This window comes from Polyodon spathula, unplaced genomic scaffold, assembly GCF_017654505.1.
Source record: "Polyodon spathula isolate WHYD16114869_AA unplaced genomic scaffold, ASM1765450v1 scaffolds_1271, whole genome shotgun sequence".
Taxonomy (NCBI): Eukaryota; Metazoa; Chordata; class Actinopteri; order Acipenseriformes; family Polyodontidae; genus Polyodon; species Polyodon spathula.
In genome coordinates this window covers 79,824-95,000 of record NW_024472754.1, presented here as the reverse complement: position 1 = coordinate 95,000, position 15,177 = coordinate 79,824, and the positions used below count along the sequence as shown (strand labels likewise).

Sequence of the window (15,177 nt, the reverse complement as noted above, 5' to 3'; positions counted from 1 at the left end):
ATGCAAAACAGAATACCGGCGACCGGTAAAAGCATGATTCACCCTCGCAACACAAGGAATGAAAACGAGCGTGTGCACGGTATTATAAGAGAGAGTAAAATAATCTAGCAGGACTTGAAAAGCAGTTTACAGATTTCACTGTACCATATACCCACCGGATATATAGTGGGTTTGTACTGATCAGTGGTAAAAACGTGTTACAATACTACTAGCGACGAACAACTGCAACCAGAGCTCCGGACCGACAGCACTTCATTTATAATTAAACTTGAATCTCGTTAACAAAAACAAGCTCTTTACTGTGCACCTGTGTAAATTAAACACACGATTTCCTTTTCACCACCGATATAATTAAATCACTGCACAATGCTGTGTTAATAGCTGTTATAAACTAGGTTAAGGTTTCCAGTAATTTATCACACTGCTATATTTATTTGCCTCGCAGCGCTGTAACTTTCTCGCGGTTTACCTGCGCAACACGCTTCAGTGAGTGTGACCCAGATAGCGCCACACTGGAATCGGAAGCAGTTTCCCTTTAAAAAAAAAATGAACAAAAAACCTGCTAGATTTCTCCCCTACAAATACAATTACAAAGAGTACTGTGAAAAATGAGGAGACGCGCTGCGGGACTTCATTTAATCTGTTCAAGCAAAAAAATAAATAAAATAACAGTAAAAAAAAAAAGGCTCCTGATGAAATCACTACATCTAGCATGCTTTGCTATTTTAACACGGACATTACAATCAAGTGTTTGATGAGTGTAAAGCGACAGCGGTGGGTACGTGTGGCAGTCTATATACAAACTGGTATATATCACATCATCATTCTCATTATACCCACACCATTTAACAAAGCGCGCTCGGTTAATCTGCATGCAGCAGATGCGCAGTTATCTTACCTGTCTTGCAGATGCACACCTGTTTGAATGAAGTGTGCTCCCACGAACGAGCGTAGTTGTGATTTAAAGGCTCTTTGACATGCTTAGTGACACGGGCTGCTAGTTCCTCCCTCTGCTCCTCCTGCTGTTTAAAGCAACAGTACACGTTTAGGTCTATCTTTGCATTAATTACGACAGCAATATTTAAAAACGTAAAAGTTGGTTCATACTTCAGACGGGATTACGTCATCCACAGCTTTTATAGCTGTCTGCGCCTGACGTCGATATGTATGTGCAAATAAACACCCAGCTGGAGGCTACAGGAAACATTGTTCTTTTTCTCTTTTGGGGAAAAATAGTCATAACTTTGTATAAAAGCGCAATTCATGAATTAGTTAATAGATGAACCCGTACATTATGTGTTAACTACTGGTTGTTGTTTTATTAATGTTTACAAGTCGATTGCAGGCTACAGATGCCACAGTTTCCATAGTGGAGCCACAGCGGGGAGGTATTGGCGCATATATGAATGAAACCTGTAAGGTCCTTTTTCCAGGCAACTTTTTACGCGCTCCAACTTATGCGCGCAAGCAAATTCGCCTCATAACCGGCACGGGAAACCGTTTCATTGCACGTGTTACTCGCAGGACAAGTTCGCTCGGCAGAAGGTTTTATTTTATTTTATTTGCTCGCTGCGACATTTTATTCAACATTTGCACGGAAAAGTAACAGGCGAGCGCACAGGTCCTAACGCCCTTTGAGTCAGGTGATGGCAAAAACTGTGTATTGCGCATTCTCGTGGAAAATTATAAGAAACCCTGCGTGGGTGGAGCGGGTAAGAAGCAGAGTTACGGGGTTTCTAAATGATTAACGGGTGTGATGCTGCCTCTGCACTTGACGGGAAACGACGGCGTAATTAATGCTGCAAATATTCCGGCTTTCTTAAAAAAAAAAAAAAAAAAAAAAATTACATTACAGATATTGTGTATCCTCCAGAGACGCTTACACATATATGGTTCACCATTGTGTAAAGTATATTTACAAAACTGGGTTGTAATACTTTTTTTTTTTTTCCCACACAAATAATTTTTTTAAGTACCTATCTGAATTATAGCTCTAAATCAGATGCACAAAGGTCAGGACATTACAAATAGGGTAGATTATTACTGGGAAGTGCGATTTTTTAAAAATAATAACGAATCTGGAATGCGTTTATCCATTAATTTGCAGTTAATGTTACAGTATTAACCAAACAAACACAAATCTGTTGAATGAGTGTCCGACACCTCAAATAACCCGTTTGATTTGATGGATTCTTTCATGCCTTCTCCCCAGCAAACCGTTTCAGGTTTAAACTGTTGAGAAAAACATTTTAACCGTTACTGTCTTTAATTTAAATGTGCGACAGAGCGAGACGCCTGTCCGCGTGACAGCGCGAGATCCAGCGCGGAGGAACCCGGCGCTCATAAACGGTGCCGGACGTTTGCTTCTTAAATAATACGTTAAATAATAATAATAATAACGCGTTAAATAAATAACTGTAGAGTAGCGATAAATGAGTATTTCATTCTCTAAAACTACGATGATATTTCTTATTGAAATTATTGTTTGTTCTAAAGGTTCAACCTCGGTGAAAAGCCCGAACAAAACTGCCCCAGTGAGGCACAAAAACAATGCGAAACATCGAAAACCCACACGATAACTAATTATTATTATTATTATTATTATTATTATTATTATTATTATTATATTTTATCACGAACCTGTGACGCTACAGACCGCAAGCGAGCTTAAAGCACAATGCAAGAGAGGCTCGTTTGCACCCATGGTTAGAGCTTTTAAACTCATTTCAAGACAGTGGACTTAGAAAATAAGAAAGTTTACAAACGAGAGGAATCCATTCGGCCAATCTTGCTCGTTTGGTCGTTAATAGCTTATTGTTCCCAGAATCAAGCAGCTTCTTGAAGGATACCAGGGTGTCAACTTCAACAACATTACTGGGGAGTTGGTTCCAGACTCCAACAATTCTCTGTGTAAAAAAACAAAAGTGGCTCCTATTTTCTGTTCTGAATGCCCCTATATCTAATCTCCATTTGTGACCCCTGGTCCTTGTTTCTTTTTTCATGTTGAAATAGCCCCCTGAGTAGATTATTGTCAATACCTTTTAGAATTTGTAATGCTTGAATCAGATCACTGCATAGTCTTCTTTGTTCAAGACTGAATAGATTCAATTCTTTTAGTGTGTCTGCATATGACATGCCTTTTAAACCCGGAATAATTCTGGTCGCTCTTCTTTGCACTCTTTCTAGAGCAGCAATATGCTTTTTGTAGCGAGGTGACTAGAACTGAACACAATATTCTAGCTGAGGTCTTACTATTGCATATACGCCAGTGTATCACACAACACTGCCCGTTACACTGACCTGGCCTGACAGGGCACTAAATCGATGAGAAGCATGTTTTGAAATACAGACAGAAGGCATGGTGCCAGTGGTATTTATGTTTTGTGAATATCTTGTATGCAGGTTGGTACACATTTTAAAATGGCAGCCATGGCTGGAAAGGGAACGGAGAATGATGGGCCCAAGACAAAAAATTCATATGAGGTAAGTTTTCGAAAAAGATCCAGTATACATTATACAGTACATTTATTTGCTTTTATCAACGCCTTTAGGGTTTTTTTTTTTCTGTTTCTGTTCAATAGGTTAAACATCTGGAAGTTGAATGCCAAAGTTCAACTGCCAAAGGGGACTCCGTCTCCTCTGCTTGATACTGTCACATGTAAAAAGTTTGTCAAAACTCCGACATGACCTTTGCAAACGATTTTTAATATTGTAATATAATTATTATTATTATTATTATTATTATTACATCATTAAATCCTGCAAAATATAGGAATTATATTATTAATATATAATCCTGCTAAAATTAGGAATATACAGAATATATATTTATATATATATATATATATATATATATATATATATATATATATATATATATATATATATATATATATATATATATATATTTTTTTTTTTTTCTAACAAAACACTTGCCTAAAAGCTTTACCATAGCCATTGTATAAATATACAATTTTATATTTGCTTTTTGTTTGGCCAATACAAAAACCCAAATTGAAATCAATTAAGCAATTTTTGCATTGGGGCATTGTTTGGATACTAAAACATTGTGCTTCCATTAACAGATGTGAATAAAGAAATTAACATGCTGTTGTCAAAGTATGCACGATTTTTATGGTAGGTGGATTTTTATTTTATGACTTTACAAATTGTAAGTATTTAGCATCACCTTGAATTTTCTTAGATTTTGCTGGCAAACAGTGCTGTGCACCAGAGGGTTCCAGAGCTGCTCATCAGTTCTAATTGTCTGACATAGACTTGGTAATGTACGCTAAAATCAGCTTCATATTAGTAAGCACCAGCGCTCTGGTGCACAGCAGTTTTTTGGCAGCAAATTAAAAACACAATCTAAGACTATTCAGTTTGAAGCCACTTACTTTAAATCCATTTGTGATATAAGTGGTCTGTAATTTGTAGTGAGAGGGCCGTAGCAGATGCATCGATGGTGCATGAGCTGGATGAAATCCTGACAGAGGCCAGAGCTTTGGAAACCCACCTGACACAGAAAAAAGAAAACTTGAAACACAGCCTCACTCTCATTTCAAACACACTGCACAATTAGATGACACTTTCTTGAAGAAAAAACAGGGTAAAGTAGAAACAGTGTAAATAGGAAGGTGGTGCCACCATGATCAGCCAGGACAGCCCTGCTTCACCACAGTGAGCTCCAGCCACTCTGAGCTGGGTGTGGAAATCTGCATACAAGCCTGTTCCCTTTGCTTTGTACAGTATTATATATTTTTTGGCTGTGTGTTGTTATTTGTTTATTGTACACTAATAAAAAATTCCTATAAAAAAGAAAAATCTGTCCTCCAGAATGGTCAAAGGAACCATCACTTTAAATACTTCCAGTACAGTAATTGATGCTATCTCGGTTGTGAAAGCACTTGGTAGTAAATAACTTGTTTTTCAAAATCTGTCAAGATCTGCTTCTACAAGGTACTTTTAAAGAATCAGTTTGTTCTGATTACTGCAACATATTTCTGGAAAAAAAAATGTTTAGAGTCTGTATGTCCAAGTATTTTGTCCTTTTAAACATAACAAAATACACAGGAGCATGACACATTATTCTTAAAAGAAAGAAAATAAGTTATATTTTGATTACATCGGCACATCATACAGACAACATCGTCACCATCTTCCATGTCAGTGCAGCCATTACTTTGTAACAGCCATTACTTTGTACAAAATCAAAAGCAAATTAAACAAAAAATAACAATACAACTTATTTTGGCAGTTTTGTCCCTATTGTGCAATGAATACACATAAAATAATAAATAAAACAAGATTTTATCCACAAAGAGATAGTCTGTCAACACACTGAAAACTACAAATAAACATTGTGATGAAGACAAAGGGAATCTTTATAAGCTAGATATATCACTATCTCAATACTGTTTTTGACCTAACATTTTAGGGGGTTTGCTGGTATCTTTTGAATAATAACCTTCATCACATTGGCTAGTTTGGTATTTTGTCCCTCTGAAGATAGATACTAATTTCTATAGAGGCGTGATTGTAAATGTACCATAATGGACTTTAACTTGAACAGTTCTCATATTGGAAGTTTACTGGATAAAAATGAAAATGCTTCAAGATGTCTCAGAAAATACACCTTTGTCTTTGTACTTAATAATAGTATGAATCCTTGTTTTCCATATAGCCTTCTAAAAGTATATCAAAGTAAATTAGCATGGTAATATTGACATTTTCATCGGGTTTTCCCATTGTTACACTGTGCTTACCATAATTTACCCTGGTCTGCCATGTTTTTACGTATAATGCTTTCACTAAGCTTTGTAAATGTAACCATCAGAAGATCATGAACATCATCTCTATGTTCTGGAGATGAAAAAATACATACAACTCAAACACAGCCAGGCCATAAAGTGAGATGGACACTGGGGAACGGTTCCCTGCACAGGTAACTTCAGTGGACTTTACCGTGCAAGGATTAATAGTCTAGGGGCTAAATAAAGTTTTGGTTGTCCATATGGTATTAATCTATACAAAGGAAATGCCAGGCTGTTGTTGGAATCTGAAACATTTAGGCAGATAAATCCTGATACATTTACCTTGAGTATAAGACCTATCCTGTGGAAAACCAACCTTATTCTGCATTTGCATATTCCCCTGGCATTGAATTGAAAGCGCTTTGAAATCAACCTCATTAATTTCTCCATGAAGGCGAACCACTTCTCCAATGGTCATGAAACTTGGTATTAACATTATTTTTCCTACAGAGATGTGTCTATTATATGTGAAACATGTGGCATTGTCTTGGGGCAAGACATAGCAAGGCCAGCAATAATTAACATATACAGGTATGGGTGAGGGATGCAGGTGTAAGGATGCCTTTCCCTGACCTTGTAGCTCCTTATCATGGTATGTGGCCTGTAATACATCCATGTCAGAGTGACTATGACTTTTCATAACTCAAAGTACAGCTGTGGCCTCGGGACAGACAACACTTGTTTTTGCATACATTTTTTCTGCTAAATAAGCTGTTTTGAGCCATACAAACCATAATCAAACCAATTGAAACTGGTTCTAAAATGATTTACATTTGTTAAAAGCGCCATGCTATAACTTTAGGCAAGTGTCACAGAACGCTTAATAATAACACGCTATTGAAGCATTGGCTTTTCCTGATAACCACGCACTGTGTGTGGGCCGGTGTACACATTGTTCCAGTTAAATGGCACAAGCTGGTATTGTTTCATTCAACCTGTGTTCCTTTTCATTATGCAAGCTGTTACTTGTGCTTCCCATTTAAATGGTAAAGAAATGATTGAAACTGTAAACGTGTGATTTTTCTCTGTGTTTAATGTAAGCTCTGAATCAACGCAGGGTTAATGGAGTTTGACTTGCTTTGTTTCTGCTTAGCATTTTTGATTGACTTTATCTGAAGATGATTAACTATATTTGAGAAGAAGTGGGACCTGTTACACAGTTTTGCAAACTAGTATTACAAAAGAAAAAAGTGAAATTACCCAACTTTCTTCATATAGGAATGACACCTTTAATGAAACACTACTTTGGTAACGTCATTATAATACTTGATAGAAATACATTTGAAAGTCAAAACGTCATTATTTTTTTCTCACTTGGAGCTAGGGCTCTTCCGCAGTGTTGGGACACACACGTGTGTGGTGTCCAATTGTGTGTTTCCTAGCAATGACGTAAAAGACTCCCGCAGGTGTCGTCATTTTGTTTGTCGCAGCTGCGCACTTTCCCATGCCTCTATTTCAAGATTAGTCGCCTACCTTTGTACACATTATGTAACTCTTACAGTACTGCAGTTGACCTGTTACACAGTTAGTTGTGGATTTCCTCAAAAGATCACCGTGCAGAAATGCTGTGCCTTGCAACGACCATGTTTAAGCAAGTAAAAGGTAAGCGGTTAATGCCACGTCAGAGCGTGTAGACTTGCAGCGATCCTGTAGATAATGTACGCTGCGGAATGGGGCTTTGTTGATCTGGTTACATTTAATTGAAGTATCGATAAAGCCGTCTTGTTGTTGTTGTTAGTCATGTCTTCGCTGCTAAATGCGAACAACACCGTAATGCAATTCTGATGCTCTTTATTGTAACCCCCATATATGAGAGAGAATGCAGTAAGTAATCATTAGCAGCATATTCATGTGTTGTAAAAGAAAGTTATTGTGTAAAAAAAGCCTGTGCTCAAGTGACCCAGCCTGTTATAATGACGTCATAATCACGAGTTGATAGGATATCTGCTTGTTTCTTTGTCGCCTCCCCTAACGCTTGTATACCATTCCAGTGATAAACAAGGTGCTGCCCAGATCCAGGCCGGAGGCTGCACACTTCACTACAGTACAGGGGCTGGAATGCATTGCCCCGCTGGTGAAGACTGTGGAAGAAACACCGCAGCCTGTCACTGTGGGCATCACTGGAGAAATACCCAGCTGGATCAATGGCAGCTTCCTGAGGAACGGCCCGGGGAAGTTTGAATTTGGAAATCAAATGCAAGTTCTTCTGTATAACTTTAAGCCCCCTGGTTTACTAACCTGTCAACACAAAACACTACACTGTTTATACACAGAGCTCTCTCGCTCTGCCACAGACTCGCTGCCATTTACAACACACATAAATAGTGTTTAACAGTCATGGGTGATAAATTAAACACACAAGCACATATTGTAGCGATCTCGGTTCCCATAGACAGGCGCATCACACAGGGAGAGGCAGTCCACACACAGGCAGAGGGCGGGCGCGAACCAGGGACCTCTTGCACTAAATCATAGTTCCGATACCGCTGTACAAAAGAGCCAGCTCCTTTGCAAGGAGCGTGTACCAGCCCTGCTGCTGTCTTCCCCCATGCACGCTACACTATCTTTACTGAAGCGCTTGTTTCACAGGTACAACCACTGGTTTGATGGGATGGCCCTGTTGCACCAGTTTAAAATTGAGAACGGGACTGTCACGTACAAAAGCAAGTTCCTGCAGAGCGACTCCTTCAAGAGTAACAGCGAGCATGACCGGATCATGGTTTCTGAGTTCGGAACTCTGGCCTTGCCCGACCCCTGCAAGAATCTCTTCCAACGCTTTGTGTCCCGGTTTGAAATGCAAAGTAGGTCCAGAGAGTTTTAAAGAGCATCATTGTAGCTGGCAATAAAGAGTTTCAGAAACCTTCTCCACCATCTGTTCATCATGCAAGGCTCAAGTGTGCCGCTTTGAAAGATTGCAGTTTACAATCTGAAGGGAGAAGCACATGTCCGATTGGGAGGAACCTTACGAGGGTCACCCTGTTGCACAGGTTATTGATTCTGTTATAATCTGGGAGTGTGCAGGGGCTGTCCTTCATGTAGATCGCGGCTGGTGACAGCATGCATCACGGGATCGTACTGCAAGCTGGGAAAGCCTTCTCATGCCGGTCTGTGCTGCTTGTCTGTTTCAGAGCCCACAGATAACTGCAATGTGCACTATGTGAAGTACATGGGGGATTACTATGTGAGCACAGAAATGAATTTCATGCACAAAGTGGATCCTGAAACCCTGGAGAGCATGGGAAAGGTACTGGGCTACTGTTACAATTCAGAGAGATGTGACTCTTATACTTGGTAGGTACTTTTTGCACATGGGGTGGGGGGCTCTTTTTAGTCATCTGAACATTTAAATAAATATTGTATACTTCTTCTGGAAAACAAAATTATCATTCATACTATATTAAAGTAAAAACAATAAAAATCTCTCGGGACTAAAATATACCCGATATCCCCATCGAATGAGCTATTTGAAAAAAAAAAAAAAAGGCGAGACACCCTTTTGTGCAGTAGAATGCATGCTGTTTATTTGAGATCCTTGATGCACTGGTTTCCTTTAAGATTCCTTCTTGATAGTCAGGTTAGCGTCAGTCTTCCTAGAAGTAAAAGCCAGTGGCATAGCGATCTGCCACTTAGCATGTAGTTTTTGTTTTTCTGTTAGTACACCACTGTGCACTAGATGGCGCTGGTGCTTACTAATATGAAGACACTTTGGCTTATCTAGCCTGCAGCATGTATGTCTATGGCAGGCAACTCAAACCGAAGAGCAGCTCCTGAGCTCTGAGTCACTTGAACACAGGCTTCTCACAAAATGCAGAAATGATATCAGAGTAACGATTGCAAACATCATAGAAAGATAAAGAACAGTCAACAAAAAAATTGTTGGAAAGCGTAATTGAAACCCTTAGATAAGACAATGTTTATTCTCCTGGGAGTCATGCATAGTTCTGTTTCTTTTAACAGGTCGACTGGAGCAAGTTTGTGGCTGTCAATGGAGCCACAGCCCATCCACACTACGATCCCAATGGCACCGCTTATAACATGGGCAACTCGTACGGCAGACAAGGTGCGACCGTGGCACGTTTACAATGCACTTCTGTAATGGCTCCATCGCTGAATATTGGCAGCACTTCACAATACACGTAGGGACTGGAATCTATATTTATACCTTGATTTCAGTAGGAAAGCTTTGTTTCAACTCAGACCGGAAGCATTTACATTGGGCATGTGTAGAGATGAAGTTGATAATTGTATTGATTTGAGTTGGTGGCTGTGGTACAATTCACATGGTTTAATGGGAAGCTGATTCAGTTGGCCATTCACCATCCACAAAACCCGTATTGAGGAGTATAATGAGATTATGAAGACCTGTGTGTGAGAGAACTGGTTTAGATTTGTATATCGATGGAGGCAATGAGGAATGGAATCGATTGTATAACACACCACTCAAACTTTTTAAAAAGAAAAGATTATTTCCGAGCGAGAGGAGGTCATTCGACCCATTTGTGCTCGTTCGATTTCTAGCAGCTGATTGATCTCAAAGCTCGTATGACAGGTCTTGAAAGACCCCAGTGATTCAGCATCAGAATGGTAACCCATTCCAAACCCTCGCCACTCTGAGTAAAGAGCCGTCTCCATACCTCTGTCCAGTCTATCATGCACTTGCTTTCCAACTGAGTCGTCTGGTCCTGCTGGAAGCCCAGCACTGGTCAATATGTTTGCTTGTTTTGATGGTGTCTAAAAGCCTGTAAGGTGTCAAGTTGTTGTGTAAGTTCTTCTTTTGTCATAGCCCAGAACCATTGCGTTGTCGTGCTGCTCCGCCACTGCATTGACGCTGCATGACCTTCTTATTTGTACGGTGCCTTCAGTTACTGGAACAATGGCTTATTATTTCTTTAATATAGGTACTCGTTACAACATCATCCGGGTCCCCCCACAGAAGACGAATGACAGCGACACCCTCCAGGGAGCCCAGATAATCTGCTCCTTCCCTCCAGAGGACAGCGCGAAGCTTTCCTATTATCACAGCTTTGGTAAGGTTTACCTGCTTCCCAGAGGCTCTCTTAAATGGTATACTTTTTAAATCGCCTCCGTTGTCATAATATTTAATTCCACACCTGATATTAATAGCTTCTGTGTCGTGTGTGGTTCTGCCTCGAGTTTTATTCGCTAGGCTTGCAAACAAATCTGCCAGCGCCTGCTTCTGAAAAGACTCCTCACTTTGTGTCGTTGGAGAGATTGATGCAGGCTACGGATCGGAATTCTGTTTGAGCAATTGAGTAAGATGTACTGTAATAAAGTTAAACAAGATGTGACTGGGAGTAACTTTGGCCTCTTAACCCCGTGTCTTTTTTTGACTTTGCTGTATCGCATCTTCATCATGGATCACCCCAGAGCATAGACTTCTGCATTATCCCATACACCATTCCCAGAAGAAGTTAGAGCAGGTAATCACTGAGGAATGGTCAAGTACCTCGTCCAGAACAATCTGAATGACTTACAGGTTAGCCTTTAGAATAAAACAAGTGTGTTGTATGCTCAGAAATGAGAAAGAAAAAATTCAGAATCTAAATCGCTTATATATAGCCTTTTATCAGCGTTACTATCAGAAATTACTGTGGCCGTGTACAGAAAAGCACATTTAGAAACATCCTGGCTACCATGCCCTGAATGACTGCTTCTCTTTGTCTTATACTGAGAGCCAGCACATGGAAGTCTTGCATATCTAAGTGCAGTATTCGCTCATCTGCCGATTTGCGCAATTATACGGTAAGTCTGGGATCCCTGATTTTTGATTTGCTGTGGCTGATGGTCTCATTGATGTCTTTCATTTTGAAGGGATGACAGAGAACTATGTTGTGTTCATTGAGCAGCCCATTAAATTGAATTTACTGAAGATTGTGACTGCGAAAATGAGAGGGAAGTGCATATCGGATGGGATCACGTGGGAGACGGATTGTGAAACCGTGATTCATGTAGCAAGCAAACAAACAGGACAAGTAAGCATTTTGTATTGTATTCATTTCTATTTACCTTCATGTATAATGGGTCACATTTACATACTGTGCCATTTGAGATTTTTATTGGCGTTTTGCTATTTAAACTTTGCAACATTTCCAGCTTTAAGAAATACCGCAGAAAGGACTTTTATTGCTGCACGAGACTTTAGTAAATAAAAAAAATAAATAAAATAATTGAATCTGTTTTTGTTCGTCCATAAATGTTGGCAGAGTGACCTGGAATCCTTGTGAGACTGTGCTGCCAAGAGGCTTCTGTCACTCCCTCCCATCCTCAGAAATGAGTGCCAATGTTCAAAAGCAACTGCTGTTTTAAAGTGAGAGCATCTTACAAAAGGCATAACACTGAGAACTTCCTTTAACAAAAGTCGTACCAGATAGCCATGTTTTTAAAACAAAACGTTTACTGTAACCCGTGTTTCTTTAACTGCACATCACAAGTGAGTGGAGGTCCGAGCCTGTAACACACAGCACTGCCCTGTACACATGCAGCTTGTTACAGTCTTGTTTAATTGAATCTGTGCTGCCCATGGAAGACCTAACCCCTGGCAGGTCTGAGTGACTGTCTGGCATTTTCTCTTCACTAGCTGATTCCTGTGAAATATTACGCCAAGCCCTTGGCCGTGTTCCACCAGATCAATGCGTTTGAAGACCAGGGCTGCATTGTTCTGGATCTGTGCTTTTCGGATGGTGGAGATGCCATGGCTAACTATCAGATTCAGAATCTGCGCAAGTCTGGAGAAGCACTAGATAAGGTAACTAAATTACATTTGACCACAGTGTTTCTGATTTAAGGCTACATTCGGTTTTCCGTTGCTTGGATCAATTGAAATACTCCCACTTTCTAAATAATTTATAATTAAAATATAATTTAAAAAAAGGTTGTGTTGTTTACCGTACATATGTGTGATGTACCGTACAATACAGTGGCTGGGAGAGTTTCACTTGTGAACTGGGGCTGGCATTATGCTTGCTATTTTAAAGAGCCAGTCTCATGTCCAGGTAAGTTTATAACAGTACCTGTAAGGTGTGTTGGACCTTTCTGCGGGGTTTCCTATTTCCCGGTTCACATGGAATAGCGTGCAGCAATTTTTAGGAATTTCTGAACAGCCAGCTTGGTTGCAGTGTTTACAAGAGAATGGCACACACAAGCTTTCTGAAGTGAGGCAGCGTTCATCCTAATTTTAAAAGGATGCCTGCACAGCACTGTGAAGGCTCTTGAGGTGTCTTTTTTTTCTTTAGCTTGATCTCTGGTTTCCAGTGCTGTCTCTGCTGCTGTTGCAGGTGTACAATACCGCCGCCAGAACATTTCCACGCAGGTTCGTGCTTCCCCTCACTGTAGACTCCAGCATGGCCACCGGACAGAAACTCAACACGCTACCTTACAGCTCTGCCACTGCAGTGAAGAGAGACGATGGGAAGGTAAGGGTGTGCTCTCCACAGACAGAGGACCCTTTTTATTGAGTGCTGTTATCACAGGCTCCATCCCTTCAATTCAGTGCATTTGCATTTGGCAGTTTGTCCTATGGGTATACGGTGCAGGGTTTCGCCATGTTTTTAATGTTCTTTTTTATCCTGCTGTATGTGCAATATAGCCAAAGTGTCTTTACACAAGAGATGGGGCTGGCTGTTGCTTCTCACAGCCGAGCACTAGATGGCGCTAGCTCTGTGCTGACATTTTAACTGTAAGAAGCTGTACAGAACCAAAAAAACAAAGAATATTTAATTACAAGCTACTTGCTTTTAAAAATGTACTGAAAAATGATACAGATGGAATCTTCTTTCCATCCCTGAAGTTATCCCTCTCATTTTAGCGAGCGCTACATTCAAAATAACAAAGAACGAAGGGCTGCGTCATGCTCCTTGTTCACTGGCCGCTCTGAATTCTAACTGGGATGAGCTTTACAGGGTCTCTTCTTTTCATCCAGGTGTTCCTCTCTCATGAAGACCTCCACCTTGATGATTTAGTGGAAGCAGGGGGCCTTGAGTTCCCACAGATCAATTACGCCAATTACAACACTAAGAAGTATCGCTACTTCTATGGCTGTGGCTTCAGACACCTGGTGGGAGACTCCCTGTTAAAGATGGACATCGAAACCAAAGAAATGAAAGTAAGTGTGTTGTAGTAAAAACGCACCCGCACCCCAGAATCACCCCAGCGATTCAGAGGGTTACCAGAAATAAGAAACAAGACATGTGTTTCACAGCTTTAACAGACTATATAAAAGCCCCAATGCCCAGGAAAGAGCGAGCACCTTCGCTTGCCAGCAAAACAATAGGAAAGTTGTTCCAGAGCTGAAGATCATTAGATGCAGCCGATCTATCTGATGTGTTTTTAAATGAAGCATTATTTTACACAGATGTGGAAGGAGCCTGGATTCTACCCATCAGAACCGGTCTTTGTTCCAGCTCCGAATGCAAGGGAAGAAGATGAAGGAGTCATTTTATCAGCTGTGGTCACGCCTCAACAGGTAAGAGCTGCAGTCCCGCTCCCACCCGAACCGTTTTATTTAAAGTCATTGTAGCTCACAAAATAAACTCAAGCTGGGCTTTGATTGAAAACTAGTTTAAAAGAGAATTTAAAGCAAAGACTTCAGAAGCCACCAGGATGTGGTTATAAAACCGAGGCGGTAGTTCTAGTGGCACAAACGTTTTGGACAGCTGGCATGCCTTTCCAGAGTAACTATGTGCTCCAAAGGCACAGGTTTCCTTTGGCATGGCAATAACGTTGAATGTGCTGTTTATTCCCAGGAGAAGAACACCTTCCTGCTGGTTTTGGATGCCAAGTCCTTCACAGAGCTAGGCAGGGCAGAAGTCCCTGTGAAAATGCCGTATGGCTTCCATGGGGTTTTTGCTTCCAGTAAACAGTAAGTGAACTGAAGGAGATTTCCCGGCAAGCCTGAACGAATCAGAGGAGGACACAACAAAACTCAAAACCAAGGAAGCGAGCGAGAAAATGATGTCGGTACAGACTAACTGGAAGACTGCAGAATGAGGACCCTGGTTAAAGTGGTGGTCTGAGTTCTGCTCCGCTGGCCAGCTCTGTGCTTTCGTATCTCGTGTGTGTCATATATATATAATTACAGTGTACTTGACACTGCCAGTTATCAAAGTGTTTCTTTGTTTAGATAAAGAATAGATAAATGTCTAGCAACTCAACATTACATCCCTAGTGAACCTTTTCTTGTATCAATCCACAGCTGCCAGTATGTCATGAACAGCTTCAGGTGCTGACTTCATATTTTCAGTGTTATGTGTAACTCCTAAGGGCAAAATCTAAAAGTAACACTCTAAAATCTGCCTAATAATAAATAATAATATTTTTCTAATTCATTAAATGTTTTGACTTTACT

General features: G+C 40.3%; 2 protein-coding genes across 2 annotated transcripts in view; one reads left to right on the top strand and one right to left on the bottom strand.

Annotated features, from left to right (window-relative positions):
• Positions 1–999, bottom strand: part of LOC121309407 — a 4,725-nt gene extending 3,726 nt beyond the window's left edge. The window contains exon 1 of the mRNA XM_041242314.1: positions 899–999. The gene's annotated coding sequence lies outside the window, so the exon portion shown is untranslated. The remainder of the gene's footprint in view (positions 1–898) is intronic.
• A 6,169-nt stretch (positions 1,000–7,168) lies between these two features.
• On the top strand, positions 7,169–15,139 carry bco2a (beta-carotene oxygenase 2a). Its single transcript, XM_041242347.1, has 12 exons — positions 7,169–7,415; positions 7,805–8,009; positions 8,403–8,614; positions 8,942–9,057; positions 9,771–9,873; positions 10,712–10,840; positions 11,646–11,806; positions 12,412–12,579; positions 13,109–13,246; positions 13,753–13,935; positions 14,185–14,295; positions 14,576–15,139. The coding sequence occupies exons 1-12, from the start codon at positions 7,376–7,378 to the stop codon at positions 14,693–14,695; spliced, it is 1,686 nt and encodes a 561-aa protein (XP_041098281.1). The 5' UTR covers positions 7,169–7,375; the 3' UTR covers positions 14,696–15,139.
• The last annotated feature ends 38 nt before the right edge of the window (positions 15,140–15,177 follow it).